Source organism: Juglans microcarpa x Juglans regia, chromosome 1S (assembly GCF_004785595.1).
Source record: "Juglans microcarpa x Juglans regia isolate MS1-56 chromosome 1S, Jm3101_v1.0, whole genome shotgun sequence".
NCBI lineage: Eukaryota > Viridiplantae > Streptophyta > Magnoliopsida > Fagales > Juglandaceae > Juglans > Juglans microcarpa x Juglans regia.
The window spans coordinates 23,118,393-23,130,348 of NC_054595.1; the positions used below are offsets into that span (position 1 = coordinate 23,118,393).

General features: G+C 36.6%; 3 protein-coding genes across 4 annotated transcripts; 1 reads left to right on the forward strand and 2 right to left on the reverse strand.

Moving 5' to 3' along the window:
- Nucleotides 1-3,887, forward strand: LOC121245870 (meiotic recombination protein DMC1 homolog). The gene is made up of 15 exons (XM_041143778.1): nucleotides 1-207; nucleotides 329-411; nucleotides 863-954; nucleotides 1,043-1,114; nucleotides 1,253-1,291; nucleotides 1,393-1,450; nucleotides 1,550-1,595; nucleotides 1,698-1,743; nucleotides 2,165-2,226; nucleotides 2,370-2,436; nucleotides 2,527-2,619; nucleotides 2,700-2,768; nucleotides 2,868-2,946; nucleotides 3,253-3,419; nucleotides 3,584-3,887. The coding sequence occupies exons 1-15, from the start codon at nucleotides 191-193 to the stop codon at nucleotides 3,626-3,628; spliced, it is 1,035 nt and encodes a 344-aa protein (XP_040999712.1). The 5' UTR covers nucleotides 1-190; the 3' UTR covers nucleotides 3,629-3,887.
- Nucleotides 3,888-4,018: 131 nt separating this feature from the next.
- On the reverse strand, nucleotides 4,019-6,877 carry LOC121245879 (stem-specific protein TSJT1). Its single transcript, XM_041143787.1, has 4 exons — nucleotides 6,574-6,877; nucleotides 5,167-5,407; nucleotides 4,920-5,040; nucleotides 4,019-4,462 (listed from the first exon to the last, which is right to left on the reverse strand). The coding sequence occupies exons 1-4, from the start codon at nucleotides 6,771-6,773 to the stop codon at nucleotides 4,272-4,274; spliced, it is 753 nt and encodes a 250-aa protein (XP_040999721.1). The 5' UTR covers nucleotides 6,774-6,877; the 3' UTR covers nucleotides 4,019-4,271.
- A 1,758-nt stretch (nucleotides 6,878-8,635) lies between these two features.
- On the reverse strand, nucleotides 8,636-11,765 carry LOC121245885 (transmembrane emp24 domain-containing protein p24beta3-like). 2 transcript variants are annotated; one of them, XM_041143794.1, is made up of 5 exons: nucleotides 11,509-11,765; nucleotides 10,357-10,543; nucleotides 10,048-10,155; nucleotides 9,841-9,925; nucleotides 8,636-8,897 (listed from the first exon to the last, which is right to left on the reverse strand). In XM_041143794.1, exons 1-5 carry the CDS (start codon nucleotides 11,734-11,736, stop codon nucleotides 8,891-8,893), a joined length of 615 nt encoding a protein of 204 aa, XP_040999728.1. In that variant the 5' UTR covers nucleotides 11,737-11,765; the 3' UTR covers nucleotides 8,636-8,890. The 2 variants fall into 2 exon arrangements, with proteins under 2 accessions (XP_040999728.1, XP_040999727.1); XM_041143793.1 differs by lacking the exon at nucleotides 9,841-9,925 and having other exon boundaries at nucleotides 11,509-11,763.
- Nucleotides 11,766-11,956: the final 191 nt, after the last annotated feature.

Below are 11,956 nucleotides of genomic sequence, written 5' to 3' on the forward strand. Positions count from 1 at the left end.
CTACTTGGATCTCAGCCACCTTAACTAACTTCGCCCGTACCGGATCCCGTTTACCGCCCAATATATTCATTCCCTCACAAGGTCCATCAGATTTCACTTCTCTCTTTCCCTCTCACTTGCGCAACACTGACACACACTCAAGAAGACGTTCGGAAATTCCGTTCTAGAGGCTTCCTCCACCGCAGCGAAGATGATTGCGACTCTTAAGTAAGTCACAGAGCCTTAAGACTTCTTCCTCTTTCGTTTCCATTCGATTTCCATTGCATTCAGTCCAGGCCATCAAAAGCGTCATCGTCACATTGATTTGCTGTATCTGATGTTTTCTCAGAGCCGAAGATCAGAGCCAATTGCAGCTCGTCGAACGCGAAGCCATCGACGACGAAGAAGATCTGTTCGAAGCGATCGACAAATGTATGCTCAGCATTATCGGCCTGCTTCTGTTTCGTTTCGCCTAGGCTCTCTGTTTCTCTGTTTTCCATCTTTATTTGCATTAAGTTCCCGCCATTATCGGATCGATTGGCTCTGTTGCGTGTTCATGCTAGGAGTTGAATTTGAATTTGAATTTGTTGTAGTATCGATTGTTTGCTCCTAATCGTTCAGTTTCAATTTCGAATGGATTTGCTTTGATTTTGCGAGAGTTCCAGAAGTAAGACAGAACGGTACTTCTTGAATTTCTGTGTCTACTGGAGAAAAAATTGTTCGCACTCTGTTGTGACGAAATATGAGTGACTTTCGCCATATTTTAATTGCCACCGTATTTGAATTCTTTAGCGTACTTGACCTAAACTGAACGAAACTGAGCTCCTATTAGTGTATATCCCTCCTTACTAGTTTCCATTCACGATCTATGCATTTTCTTCAGTGATTTCTCAGGGAATCAATGCTGGAGACGTGAAGAAGCTTCAAGACGCAGGGATCTACACCTGCAATGGCTTGATGATGCACACAAAGAAGGTATATAAGTTAATTTAAACCTAGATCAGTGTGAAGGTTTTATTGCGGTTTTGTTGCACTGATCTAGTGATGTGTCTACAATTTGCAGAACTTGACGGGAATCAAAGGCTTATCTGAGGCGAAGGTCGACAAGATCTGTGAAGCTGCTGAGAAGATTGTGGTTAATGCTCAGATTTTCCATAATCTCTGTGATTGTGTTTGGACTTTCATTTTGATTTTAAATAAACATATTGAAGCGTTTCATACGTTAGCTTTGGCTTTGGTGACATTGATGTCGCTCTTTTGTTTCTCGTTTCAGAATTTTGGCTATATTACTGGAAGTGACGCTCTCCTCAGAGTAAGTCCGTATTTTTTTCCCGCTATAAGTCTCACTTTCAAATAATGTTACGTTCAATTATTTTTTACATGGATCCCGCCTAATCCTCATTTTGATTATAGAGACAGTCGGTGATCCGCATTACAACTGGAAGCCAAGCCCTTGACGAACTCTTAGGCGGTAATTCTTTGCTTCCGAGATATGTTCACTTTTTCTGCTCTTGTTATTGTATGAAACAAAAGCTTTGCTGTAATTGAGTTTTGCGTATAATTTGAAAAGGTGGAATTGAAACTCTGGCAATTACGGAAGCTTTTGGGGAATTCCGGTGAGAATATGGCATCTTATTGTTGTTCCTAGTGGAACTTGAAACTTGAAAGTACTCATTTGCCTTAATAGAACATCTCTATTTGTACGGCTTCTCTTTCAGGTCTGGGAAAACACAGCTTGCACATACTCTATGCGTTTCTACCCAGGTTCCTTTCTCATCTAGCCTGTATTCTTTGCCGTATTGAAGTCCATGTTAGTGGCATTATCTCAAGCATAGACCAGTAAGCAAAGGGGCATAACAGCAGACAAATTTGGAAACGACGCTTGCACGCGTCAGTGTTCTGGAAATATTAATCATAGAGACTCACAGACAACATGTCAAGTATGAGTGCCAAATAAATAAATAAATTATAAAGTTTCGAGTGCAAAATTGAATCCCAAACTCATGACCACAGTGCTCCCTTAGCTGGTCGATCAAAAGTTAGCTACTGTACAATAATTCTGTTTGGCAGTGGCTTTAAGTTAACATGCACTAATAATAATAATAATCTTGATGCAATAATCTCAAGATATAATGTTAAGCCTCGCTGATTGTGCATCCTGATGATTCGCTGTTAAATGTGGCAGCTTCCTACCAACATGAGAGGAGGGAATGGAAAGGTCGCCTACATAGATACGGAAGGAACTTTGTATCCATTTTGTTTGACTTTTGTTTTAACATCTGATTGGCATGCTTTGTTCATATTCAATAGGATTAATCTAACCAAGAATGTCATAAAAAAGTGCCCGTACAGTTTTAGTTTGTTTTCTTCTCAACTATATTTACTCGCAGCCGACCTGATCGAATTGTATCCATAGCTGAAAGATTTGGCATGGATCCAGGGGCTGTCCTGGACAATGTAAGTTTCATTTATTCCAATATATCACGGCCTGTAGAACTAGAAATGCATTTATAGGAGCTAATAACGTTGTTTCTGGAAATGCATAAGATCATTTATGCTCGTGCATACACGTACGAGCATCAGTACAACCTGCTTCTTGGACTGGCTGCAAAGATGTCTGAAGAACCATTCAGACTTCTGGTGAGTCTTCTCTGAAAGAACTATTGGATGATACTGTTAGCTTGGAGAGTTGATATCTACATGAATTCGTTGTATGTCAGATTGTGGATTCAGTGATTGCCCTCTTTCGAGTGGATTTCACAGGAAGAGGAGAACTTGCAGAGCGCCAGGTTGAACTCCAGAAATTTCTTACGATACCTATAATCATTTGATTTTCTGTCCTTTGCTCCTTTTCCTCTTTAGCGACATAAGCCATTTGTCATTTGCAGCAAAAACTGGCACAGATGCTCTCCCGGTTGACAAAAATAGCCGAGGAATTTAATGTTGCAGTCTACATGACTAATCAAGGTAGTCCCTAACCACTTTGAGAGATCTTTTGTGTGCTCATTTGTTCTTAACTACTCTCATCTTGGCAAAGCTAGATGACACACGATGCATCATGATATCTCAAACAACCTTAACCGTTTTCATAAAGTGTGGTGGCCCTACGAGGACTTCAACTTTTTGGTTCACGAGCAACTCAATCTCCATATCCAGCAATGTCGAACCCTTAGCGAGCATTATAAATTGTGAATCCCAATTAGCATTGTGGCTCAAGATAATAATATACTGGAAGTTTATTGCTGAACCATATTATTGGATTGTTGGCTGCAGTTATTGCCGACCCAGGTGGTGGAATGTTTATATCGGACCCAAAGAAACCAGCTGGTGGGCATGTGCTTGCCCATGCGGCCACTATAAGGCTGATGTTCCGGAAAGGCAAAGGAGAACAGCGTGTCTGCAAGGTGTTCGATGCACCAAATCTACCCGAGGCTGAAGCAATATCCTTCCTACATATTATACTTCTTCCGTTTGATTTTAAATTGCCTGGCTCGTCCTTCAAGAAAACTAACCCTAAATTTCTTACCACTGTTCATGTTTCTCAAATCATGCAGAAACCCAATAAAAAATGTCATTGTTGAGAAGTTAATCTTGACCAAAGCACGTATTTCAGATAACACCAGGGGGAATTGCGGATGCAAAGGACTAAGCTCAAGGCCTCGCTGTAACTCCGAAGAAGGCAACATTAAGGAGTCTTTACATTTTCTTATACCTAGGTACTCTAGTGTAGAGATGTAGAAAATATATGCAGGAAGCCGTTGGTTCTGAACCCTAAAAGCAGCATTGAAGTGCTTTAGCTGCCCTGCCCTATCTAGACCTATAGAAATATCATAAATCTGTTAAATGTGGAATCTTATTCAAATACAACGGCAGCATAGAAATATACTAGAATTTAGTGCACTTCATTATTTCATATCAATCGAGGGAGTCGTGTCTGAACAGGAAACAAATCCCACGTTCAAAAGCAACAAACATTGTGATTGGTACATAACTGTAACAAAAGAGTGAAACATATCATAATCCAATCTACAACATACCATACTTTTTAATGCCTTCTTATTATTCCATAATTTCCATGTTTTAAGCAATATCCTGGCTTAGTTCTGACATCAAACATGTATAGCATCATATAATCATGTGTTAGTGCTGAAAGTACTAACACCGCTTTAAAGTTAAGCACCCATTGAAAATTTGAAACATTGAAGTCATTCAATGTGAGAGTAGACAGACCAAAAGCATCGGAACACCCTCTACTAACAACAGACTTGCTGCAAAGGGAAATGATATTCAGATTAGTAGTTTGAGGACCAGTTGGCAGCACTCCCAACTCTAGGCATGCCAACGGCTTCCCTCTTAGACTCTGCATCCACCGTGAATGTTGCGCCACACACCTGGCCGGAACTGTCCACCCTTGGCACTGGCTTCACCTCATTAAGGGGGTGTTCGAAACTCCTCAAGCCTTTGGAGGAAGTGAAAAAGCATCCTTTGTAAAACAACAGAAACAGATAAATTAGCAATGATGCAGTCATGCCCATACGGTAAAATCAAACTTCCCAGAAATAGTCTATAGTAACCAAAATTTCATGCGAATTAAAACAGGAAAAACAACAGAAAGCAAGTCTTGAGTTTCAAACAATGTGGTAGATAGGGAATGGGGGATGATAAAAATGGCAACCAACAGTATGCAATGTAGATTTTAATGCGTATCTTACTAAAGCAATTTGGAATCGCCCGCATCCCTATGTTTCTTATATTTTGGTCCTAAATCGTCTGGCAACATATTTCAAAGCCCGCATACATTTTTTTCTCTTGCGTTCCATGCCAATATTTGTTGTCATCAGGATCATAGAAGACAGCAATAGAGGAGCTATAAAGAAATAATCCACCATTCACAACGATTTTCCTAAGGTGAAATAAACTGCTTTTCCATGATTATATACCTTTAGGAAATGGTGCAAAAGATTTCCCGCAGCCCTTCTTCACAATTTCATCATCATCTGAAAGAACAAGATGGCCTTCAGAATCAGTACCCCAGAAGAAGGGAACACTTCCATCAGCATCCTGTATAAGCGGAAGGCAGAATTAGCTCAAGTAAAGCAGATGGTGATCAGTACAAAGAACGGTACAAGAATTATGAGGAGCCCATAACATAGAAGCATAAAGTTTTAGGAAGAAATGTATACTCACAGCAGCTATAAATGCGGCTTTTGAAGCACTGTCATAGAGAATAAACGCAAACTTCCCTTGGATATCTCTCACAACCTGATCAGCAGGATAAGGGCCACGGTCTCTTAGGGTTCTGTAAGCTTCTATAACAATAACAACCTCATTCGCAGTTTTGTTCAAACCATATTGTTGCTTAAGCAGAGCAACATTTTCAATGTGGCCTTGAAACAAGCAGAAAATGTCGTCCACCACAGCAAACAATCTAACAGCGAAAAGATGTGGAAGATCAACAGTGAATTAGAAGAACCAACAAAAAAGAGAGCATCATTAGAGAGAAAATAACACAAATCTGAGCGAGGATAGTCCAGCAGAAAATTATCCACTTGGTTCTTCTGTGGTATATGAAGACAGAACTCAGTGTTTTAGAATGTAATGCAAAATTACAATACAAGTCAACAAGACCAATGATGAAAGCATTATCTATAACATATAAATATAATTCCATATCAAATATTAAAAAAAAAAAACTTAAAATCAACAGAAATGTAATGTTTGTTCATTTAAAAGTTCTAAAGGATTGCCAAATATTAGAATAATTAAGGCGATCATAGCCAACTCGTTGGATCAGTCTTTTGTTTTATCTCAAAACCATTACCGAGACAGATGAAACTAAAGACAAAATAAGATCTTTACATTTGGATTACATGCCATTGTAAGATAGACATAACCTGAGATATAATAAGTAAGATATAAAATATTGATTGAATAAGTAAGTTGATAGAACCACTGATCAAATAAGATATAAATGATTCATTGATCATGGGGCTTGTGTGCAGGTCCTGTTAGCCAATAAAATCTAGAAAAAACCAGAAATACACTTAATTTAAATATTTAATAGCAGCAAATTCGAAGCAAACTTCTCATTATTATTGTACTTTAGTATTATTATTGTTCTTTACTAAAATTTCTGAAGCACCAAACGAAGCATTAGCAGTTGCAGCCCCAACTCACTCTATTCAATTAGAAAAGCTAGCAAGAGGGCACCGAGATCTGTGAAATAATGCAAAGATCTTCAAAATTCAGTCACCAAATGTAAATCTACGAATCAAAAGTCTCAAATACTACGCTTCAAAATAAAAAATTTGATTGTCCTTTTGTCACTACAGATAAGGACGACATTTATTTTGACAAGTCGAACAGGGACTACATATAAATATCAAATAATAAACTCATCCGAAAATAAATAAATATCAAGAAAATAAAGCTAACGTGCTATTGGTCCCCCAAAAACATAAGGAAACCAACAGATGAAAAAAGGAAAAAAAAAACAAACGACCCAGAAATTAGCATAATCGGATCAACTCCAAATAAAAAAAAGATATGTTTAATTTTTTTGAGTTTTTTGAGACGAGTATGGTGTAGATGTACCTGGGGAGGAGGGGGTTCTGTTTGTTGAGCGAGTATGATATGAGGCCGTCGGAGCCGAGGTTGACAGTGACAGATCCAGGGTGCGTCGAGCTGAAGTGGTGGACCAGAACCCCATCTTTCAGAGCCAAGACCGGGCCGGAGTGGGGGCTATGCAGAGCCTCGGGGCTCTTCGCCACCGATTTGTCAAAAACTGCCAGCATTTTCCTCTTGCTTTCTTTATCGTCGATCCAATGCACAGAGAGAGAGAGCGTGGCTGCGTGTGTGCGACTGGAAAGTAAGGAAAATGAGGTTGGTTAAATACGATTCGTTGAAGTGGAAACTTTTCCGATATTGCCCCCTTCTCCTTTTGCGAATTAGATATGGTTTGGACATGGCTTTTTTCTTTTTTTAAACAAGTTTCGCAAGAGCTTTATTAATTTGTCTTAACTGAAAGAGAAATATTATATACCATATTACTATCTCATATTTTTATTTTATTACGTAAGATATAGTATATTTATTATTATTAAATAATAAAAAATTATTTAATAAATAATCATCTAATAATAATAAATATGATACATAAATATAATAGTAATATCATCTAATAAGATAGTAGTATGATATATAAAATTTTCTTTTTAATTTTCTAAATCCAATAAATGCCTTTTGTAGGGAAATGAGTTATATTTTGTATTTCATTGACATTAGTTAAATCAATACCAATACTCTTAGGAGCAATTGGGATTAAATAAATGGATAATAATAAACTTATTACTTTCTATCACCTATTTATTATTCTCTTTTTATTTTTAATTTTTTTTATTAATGGTTAAGAAATTGACTATTAATGAAGTTGTATAATTTTTTAATTTGTTTTCTTAATGATTAAGAATGTTAAAAAATTACTTAAAAGAAAATAACGAAAAAATAAAAATAAAAGTTTTAAATACACTATATATAGGAGATAGTAAGTCTATTATTATTCTAAATAAATAGCATCCACTTATTATTTTTCTTGATTTAGTCAAACATTACAATTAAAACAAACAGGCTAATTATTTTACCCCTACATCTTACTTAGCCAAACAGGTTAAGTTCAAAATGAGATTATTTTTCTACTCATTTCAATTTATTTCGGAATAGAAACTCGAATGCCATAAGTCCGTATCGGAAAATTTTATACACCACATTACTATTTTATTTTTATTCTACTATATAAAATGTAACATTTTTATCATCATTAAATGATCTTTTATTGAATAATTCTTTATCATCTAATGGTAATAAATATGTCACATCTTACATAATGAAATAAAAATAAAATGATGGAACATTACTCGATATTTATAGTACAGCTGGCCACAAATTGTTCAAAGGTAAGTTAGACCTTATCCTTATAAAGAGAGACAAGTGGTACGTTTAACTTGGTTTATAATTTTTTTTGAAACAAAAACTTGGTTTATAATTCAATAAACAAAAAAAAAAAGGTTTATAATTAGAGTGGCTCTACAGCCAGACACGAAGGATCCGACGGGGGACTCCGACAGTACTTCTTGTTTTCTTTTTTTTTCATATATATTTTTTTAACATTTTTAAATATTTTTTTTAAAGAAAATTCATAACATTATTAAAAAACATTTCTTTAATTATTAAATAAAAAAAATTATTGTCGTGATCCCATATGTAAGAACAGCATTTCTCTTATAATTATACGTGATGAATGTTGCGTGAATATATATGGTCTCTTGCTTTACTGAATTAGATGGTTCCATTTTAGAGAAAGATAGCAAGATGACCTCCGCTTGGGGTCCACAACATTGCCCAAACTCATCAAAATCAAACCAAGCTGCTTCTGATCGATCAAAAGCAGCAGTTTGGCCCCATCGACCTTGTTGCTTGAGCTCCATACCGACAAGAGGAATACAGTACCCATTATGATTTGTATGATAAATTGTATCCTCATTATCTATGATTCATTCCCAATAAACATATTCAAGAAACAAATATTAATTTTTATTTTTATTTTCACATTATTTTTAAAAAATAAATTAACTAGGAATTAAGTTAAGTTAAATCAGTCTGTCTAAAACTCTTGTACTTGAGAAGCAATAAGTCAATAGCATAAACCAATGCATTTCGCACCACAAAAGGAACTCAACTATAAGCCTCATTTTGTTGCTAAGCAGACGCTAAAATTAATCAGACAACTCAAACTCGGTTGTATGCTACTGATTTGCTGAAAAGCTGCCGTATATAGATGACTTGTAGAGCACTTGCAGCGGCCAGCAAGATGTACTCTCCAACGGTGTAGAACACAACTCGTTTTCGGGTGCTCTCATTTGCTAAAGAAGAAGCAGAGTGGCAAGTAATCAGTACATGTTGATGTGTTCCCCAACATCATAAAATCATGATGAAATCTCTTTATTGATGAAATATCCAGAAGCAGTAAACAAGAAGTGCATTGAATATGAGTAGGAATGATCTAAATGATGGATAACATTGACGAACAATCTAGAAAGAAGGCAGTGTTACAAGTAACAAGTTATATTCATCAAAGATGAGCATGAATGCATGGACTCAAACACCCTCCACCAGACAACCTGCTTGAGCATTGCTAGAAAATATTTTTTTATAAACATATCGTGATCACAGTGACCAATGTAGGTTTACTTGATAGATACAAATAATCAAGTAAACAAACAAAGCAGAAAGATAATTCTCTCCTTCCTTTTTTTCTTGGCATATTGCTTTCCCTCAAAGATGTAATTCCATTGCCCTCGTACAATTATCAGAAAGACCATAATTTTCTTTTTCCTAAGTGCTTTATGTTGCGCTGATGATGAAATCGCAAAATTATTACACAAACATGCAAATGCATGGACGTGTAGAAGAGAAATGCTATACCCACTTGGATGAAGAAACCTTTACTTGTTCAAAAAACAATTAAATAGATTGTTTGTTAATACGGGTAGACTACCTACAAAGGATCAGACTAGTTTGTGCGTGTCAGTGTGTCGAGTAACTTACCCAAAGTTACGCTATTGAAAACTTGTTTTCAAATAAATAATTTTCCTTATCTACCATTAGATCAAATGTTCTTTACACAAATGCCAAATTTAAAGACAATCGGATGAAATTTACTATGAAATCAATAAACTTAATTGTTTAGTATGTGATTACCAGCATATTTAGAAGTCATGTGGATTTAACAAAATACTATTGTATCAAAAAGCTATTGGCGGTATAAGTCTTTTTAAAGTTACACTAGCTTAGCTTGAACCTAACCATATATTCATATTCCCCGCAGTACACCTATAAAACAGATACACAGGCATCTTGCATGTGGGAAATTCCCATGTCTGATTGGTGTCTGTCACAAAAGATGCACTAAAATGAATTAGGTATATCTCTAGAATTGCGAGAAAACCACAAAATGACATTTATATAAAATTGTGATCATCATTTCCATTCATGGAGAATAAAACTACTTACTACGGCGATGTCGAGCATCACGTGCTTTCAAGTACTTCTGCTCCGCTGTAACAGACTCCAGTGCCTCTCTCAGTTCAGCGATTTTAACGTTTATTGGGTTCAAATGTTCTGGAAAGAGACACCATATAAAGTTATAAAGGCAGAACAAAAGGAATTATAAACATATATCAGCTCCTTAAGCAAGTTGCTTGGGCTATCAAAGGTCAAGTTATTTCTTGTCACAATGGCAACACAGATTTAAAAATACATGGATGATGAAAAGAATATCAGAATCTGCTAATAGAAACATATTGAGAGGTTTTAACATACCATCTTTGGCCAGGTCATGCTCATTGGGAATATGGCCAACGTGTATGTAGAAAGAAACAGTCTCTGGTGTCGCATAAGAATTATGAAAACAGAATTTATACATTCCGCTTCGTGGGGCCTTAAACTCAAACTTGTCCCCGGATGTTCCCTTCAGAGTGTGCACCATATTACCTGCTGGAGATGTCACCTGCACAACACCCCATAATTAGGATGTATAAACAACTAATTCAAGACTAAATAGATATCTGTTATCTGGTAAATAGATATAATCCTCATGCCTTGGACTAACTAACAGTTCACATTTATTACGTATCTCTTTCTTAAATTATTTCTGAAAATATTCAACTTTCTACAAATACAGCCAAGGGCATATCTCATAATATCAGTTCCAGCTACAACATGCAGGGCGAGGAAACTAGGGTCTGAGGTGCCTATTTTGCCACTATTTCTCACTCACATGTTTTCTTCATTTATGTGCTAATTTGTTCCTCAAGATGTTTCTTACTTCCTTCAGCTCTGTTTAGACTTATATTTATTTTTCCTCCTTTTTCATGTTTTTATTAGTTTATTACTTCCTTTTTCACGTTTATCTTTGATTTGGCGAAGATATCAGGCAAATGCAGCATCCGGAGTAATGCACTTAAACTGAAGCTTCAAACCAAAAAACCACGATACAGAAGGAAATGACATTATGACACAGATCATTAGTAGACGTTGTATTATGGCTATTGAAGAATACAGCAGTTTGAACAAGTATGACACTTTCTTCTATTTACAGTAAACGTTACAAAGAATTCACAATCGAATAGCCATAATCATCATCTATTCCGAGCAAAGAATCAAACAGGGAGAAAATGAGGGCAATGATGTCTCTTAAAAAAATTAAACCACGCTGAGCTGTACCTAACCCACCTCCCTAAAATCTGGTAGCATGGATTCGGATTTTAAGAAAAAGCTAAACATAACGTGAAATCATATCATTTGCTCCAATTCCTCATCAAACAAAAAAAGATCCTTCACACAATTCTCTTTTTTTAACAATAGACATCTATTGTTTTCTTCAAATCCGAGAAAAAAGTGAGGGAGAGAGCGAGAGCACAATCAAACACCAATCACTTAGCAAAGAAGAAAGATTGAATGAGAATTTCATACGGTAAAATCGATGCCGGGGTGATCGGAGCTCCAGAAGATGTCGTGGTCGACGACCACGAAGTTTCCAGAGACGGTGTCGCCCTCGTAAAGCACATACTCGTAGACACACTCGACGTCGTTGACCGTCACCGACAGCGACGAGATTCTGCCAAGGAAGCTAAATAGCATCAGAAGAACCCTTAACATCCAGATCCTCATCACGCTTCTCTCTCTCTGCCCCCTCTCCATTTTTTTCCCCTAATAAAATCATTCTGTGACAGATTTTGAAAGTCGAAGAGAACTCTCCGAACACGACTATACGGCACCGTATCATAGTCGAGCGTGTTACATGGAAACGTGGCCGTTCAGACTTCAAAGTACGTGCAAAGATGTCAACATAAACGGTGTCGTATGAAATGGGTCTACGAAATGGTCCCCTGCTCCAAACGTGTAGTAACTAGTTAGTTAG

Bases quoted from the DNA above. Each gene is read 5' to 3' on its own strand.
- LOC121245870 (XM_041143778.1), top strand. The intron at 1,596-1,697 runs GTGAGAATATGG...CTTCTCTTTCAG, and splicing joins GAAGCTTTTGGGGAATTCCG to GTCTGGGAAAACACAGCTTG. The intron at 1,744-2,164 runs GTTCCTTTCTCA...TAAATGTGGCAG, and splicing joins CTCTATGCGTTTCTACCCAG to CTTCCTACCAACATGAGAGG.
- LOC121245879 (XM_041143787.1), bottom strand. From the start codon at position 6,773: ATGCTGGCAGTTTTTGACAAATCGGTGGCGAAGAGCCCCGAGGCTCTG. The intron at 5,408-6,573 runs GTACATCTACAC...TTTCGCTGTTAG, and splicing joins CAGAACCCCCTCCTCCCCAG to ATTGTTTGCTGTGGTGGACG. The intron at 4,463-4,919 runs GTATATAATCAT...TGTTTTACAAAG, and splicing joins TTTTGCACCATTTCCTAAAG to GATGCTTTTTCACTTCCTCC.
- LOC121245885 (XM_041143793.1), bottom strand. From the start codon at position 11,736: ATGGAGAGGGGGCAGAGAGAGAGAAGCGTGATGAGGATCTGGATGTTA. The intron at 10,544-11,508 runs GTATGAAATTCT...GGTGTTGTGCAG, and splicing joins ACCCCGGCATCGATTTTACC to GTGACATCTCCAGCAGGTAA. The intron at 8,898-10,047 runs GTAAGTAGTTTT...CTTCTTCTTTAG, and splicing joins TGATGCTCGACATCGCCGTA to CAAATGAGAGCACCCGAAAA.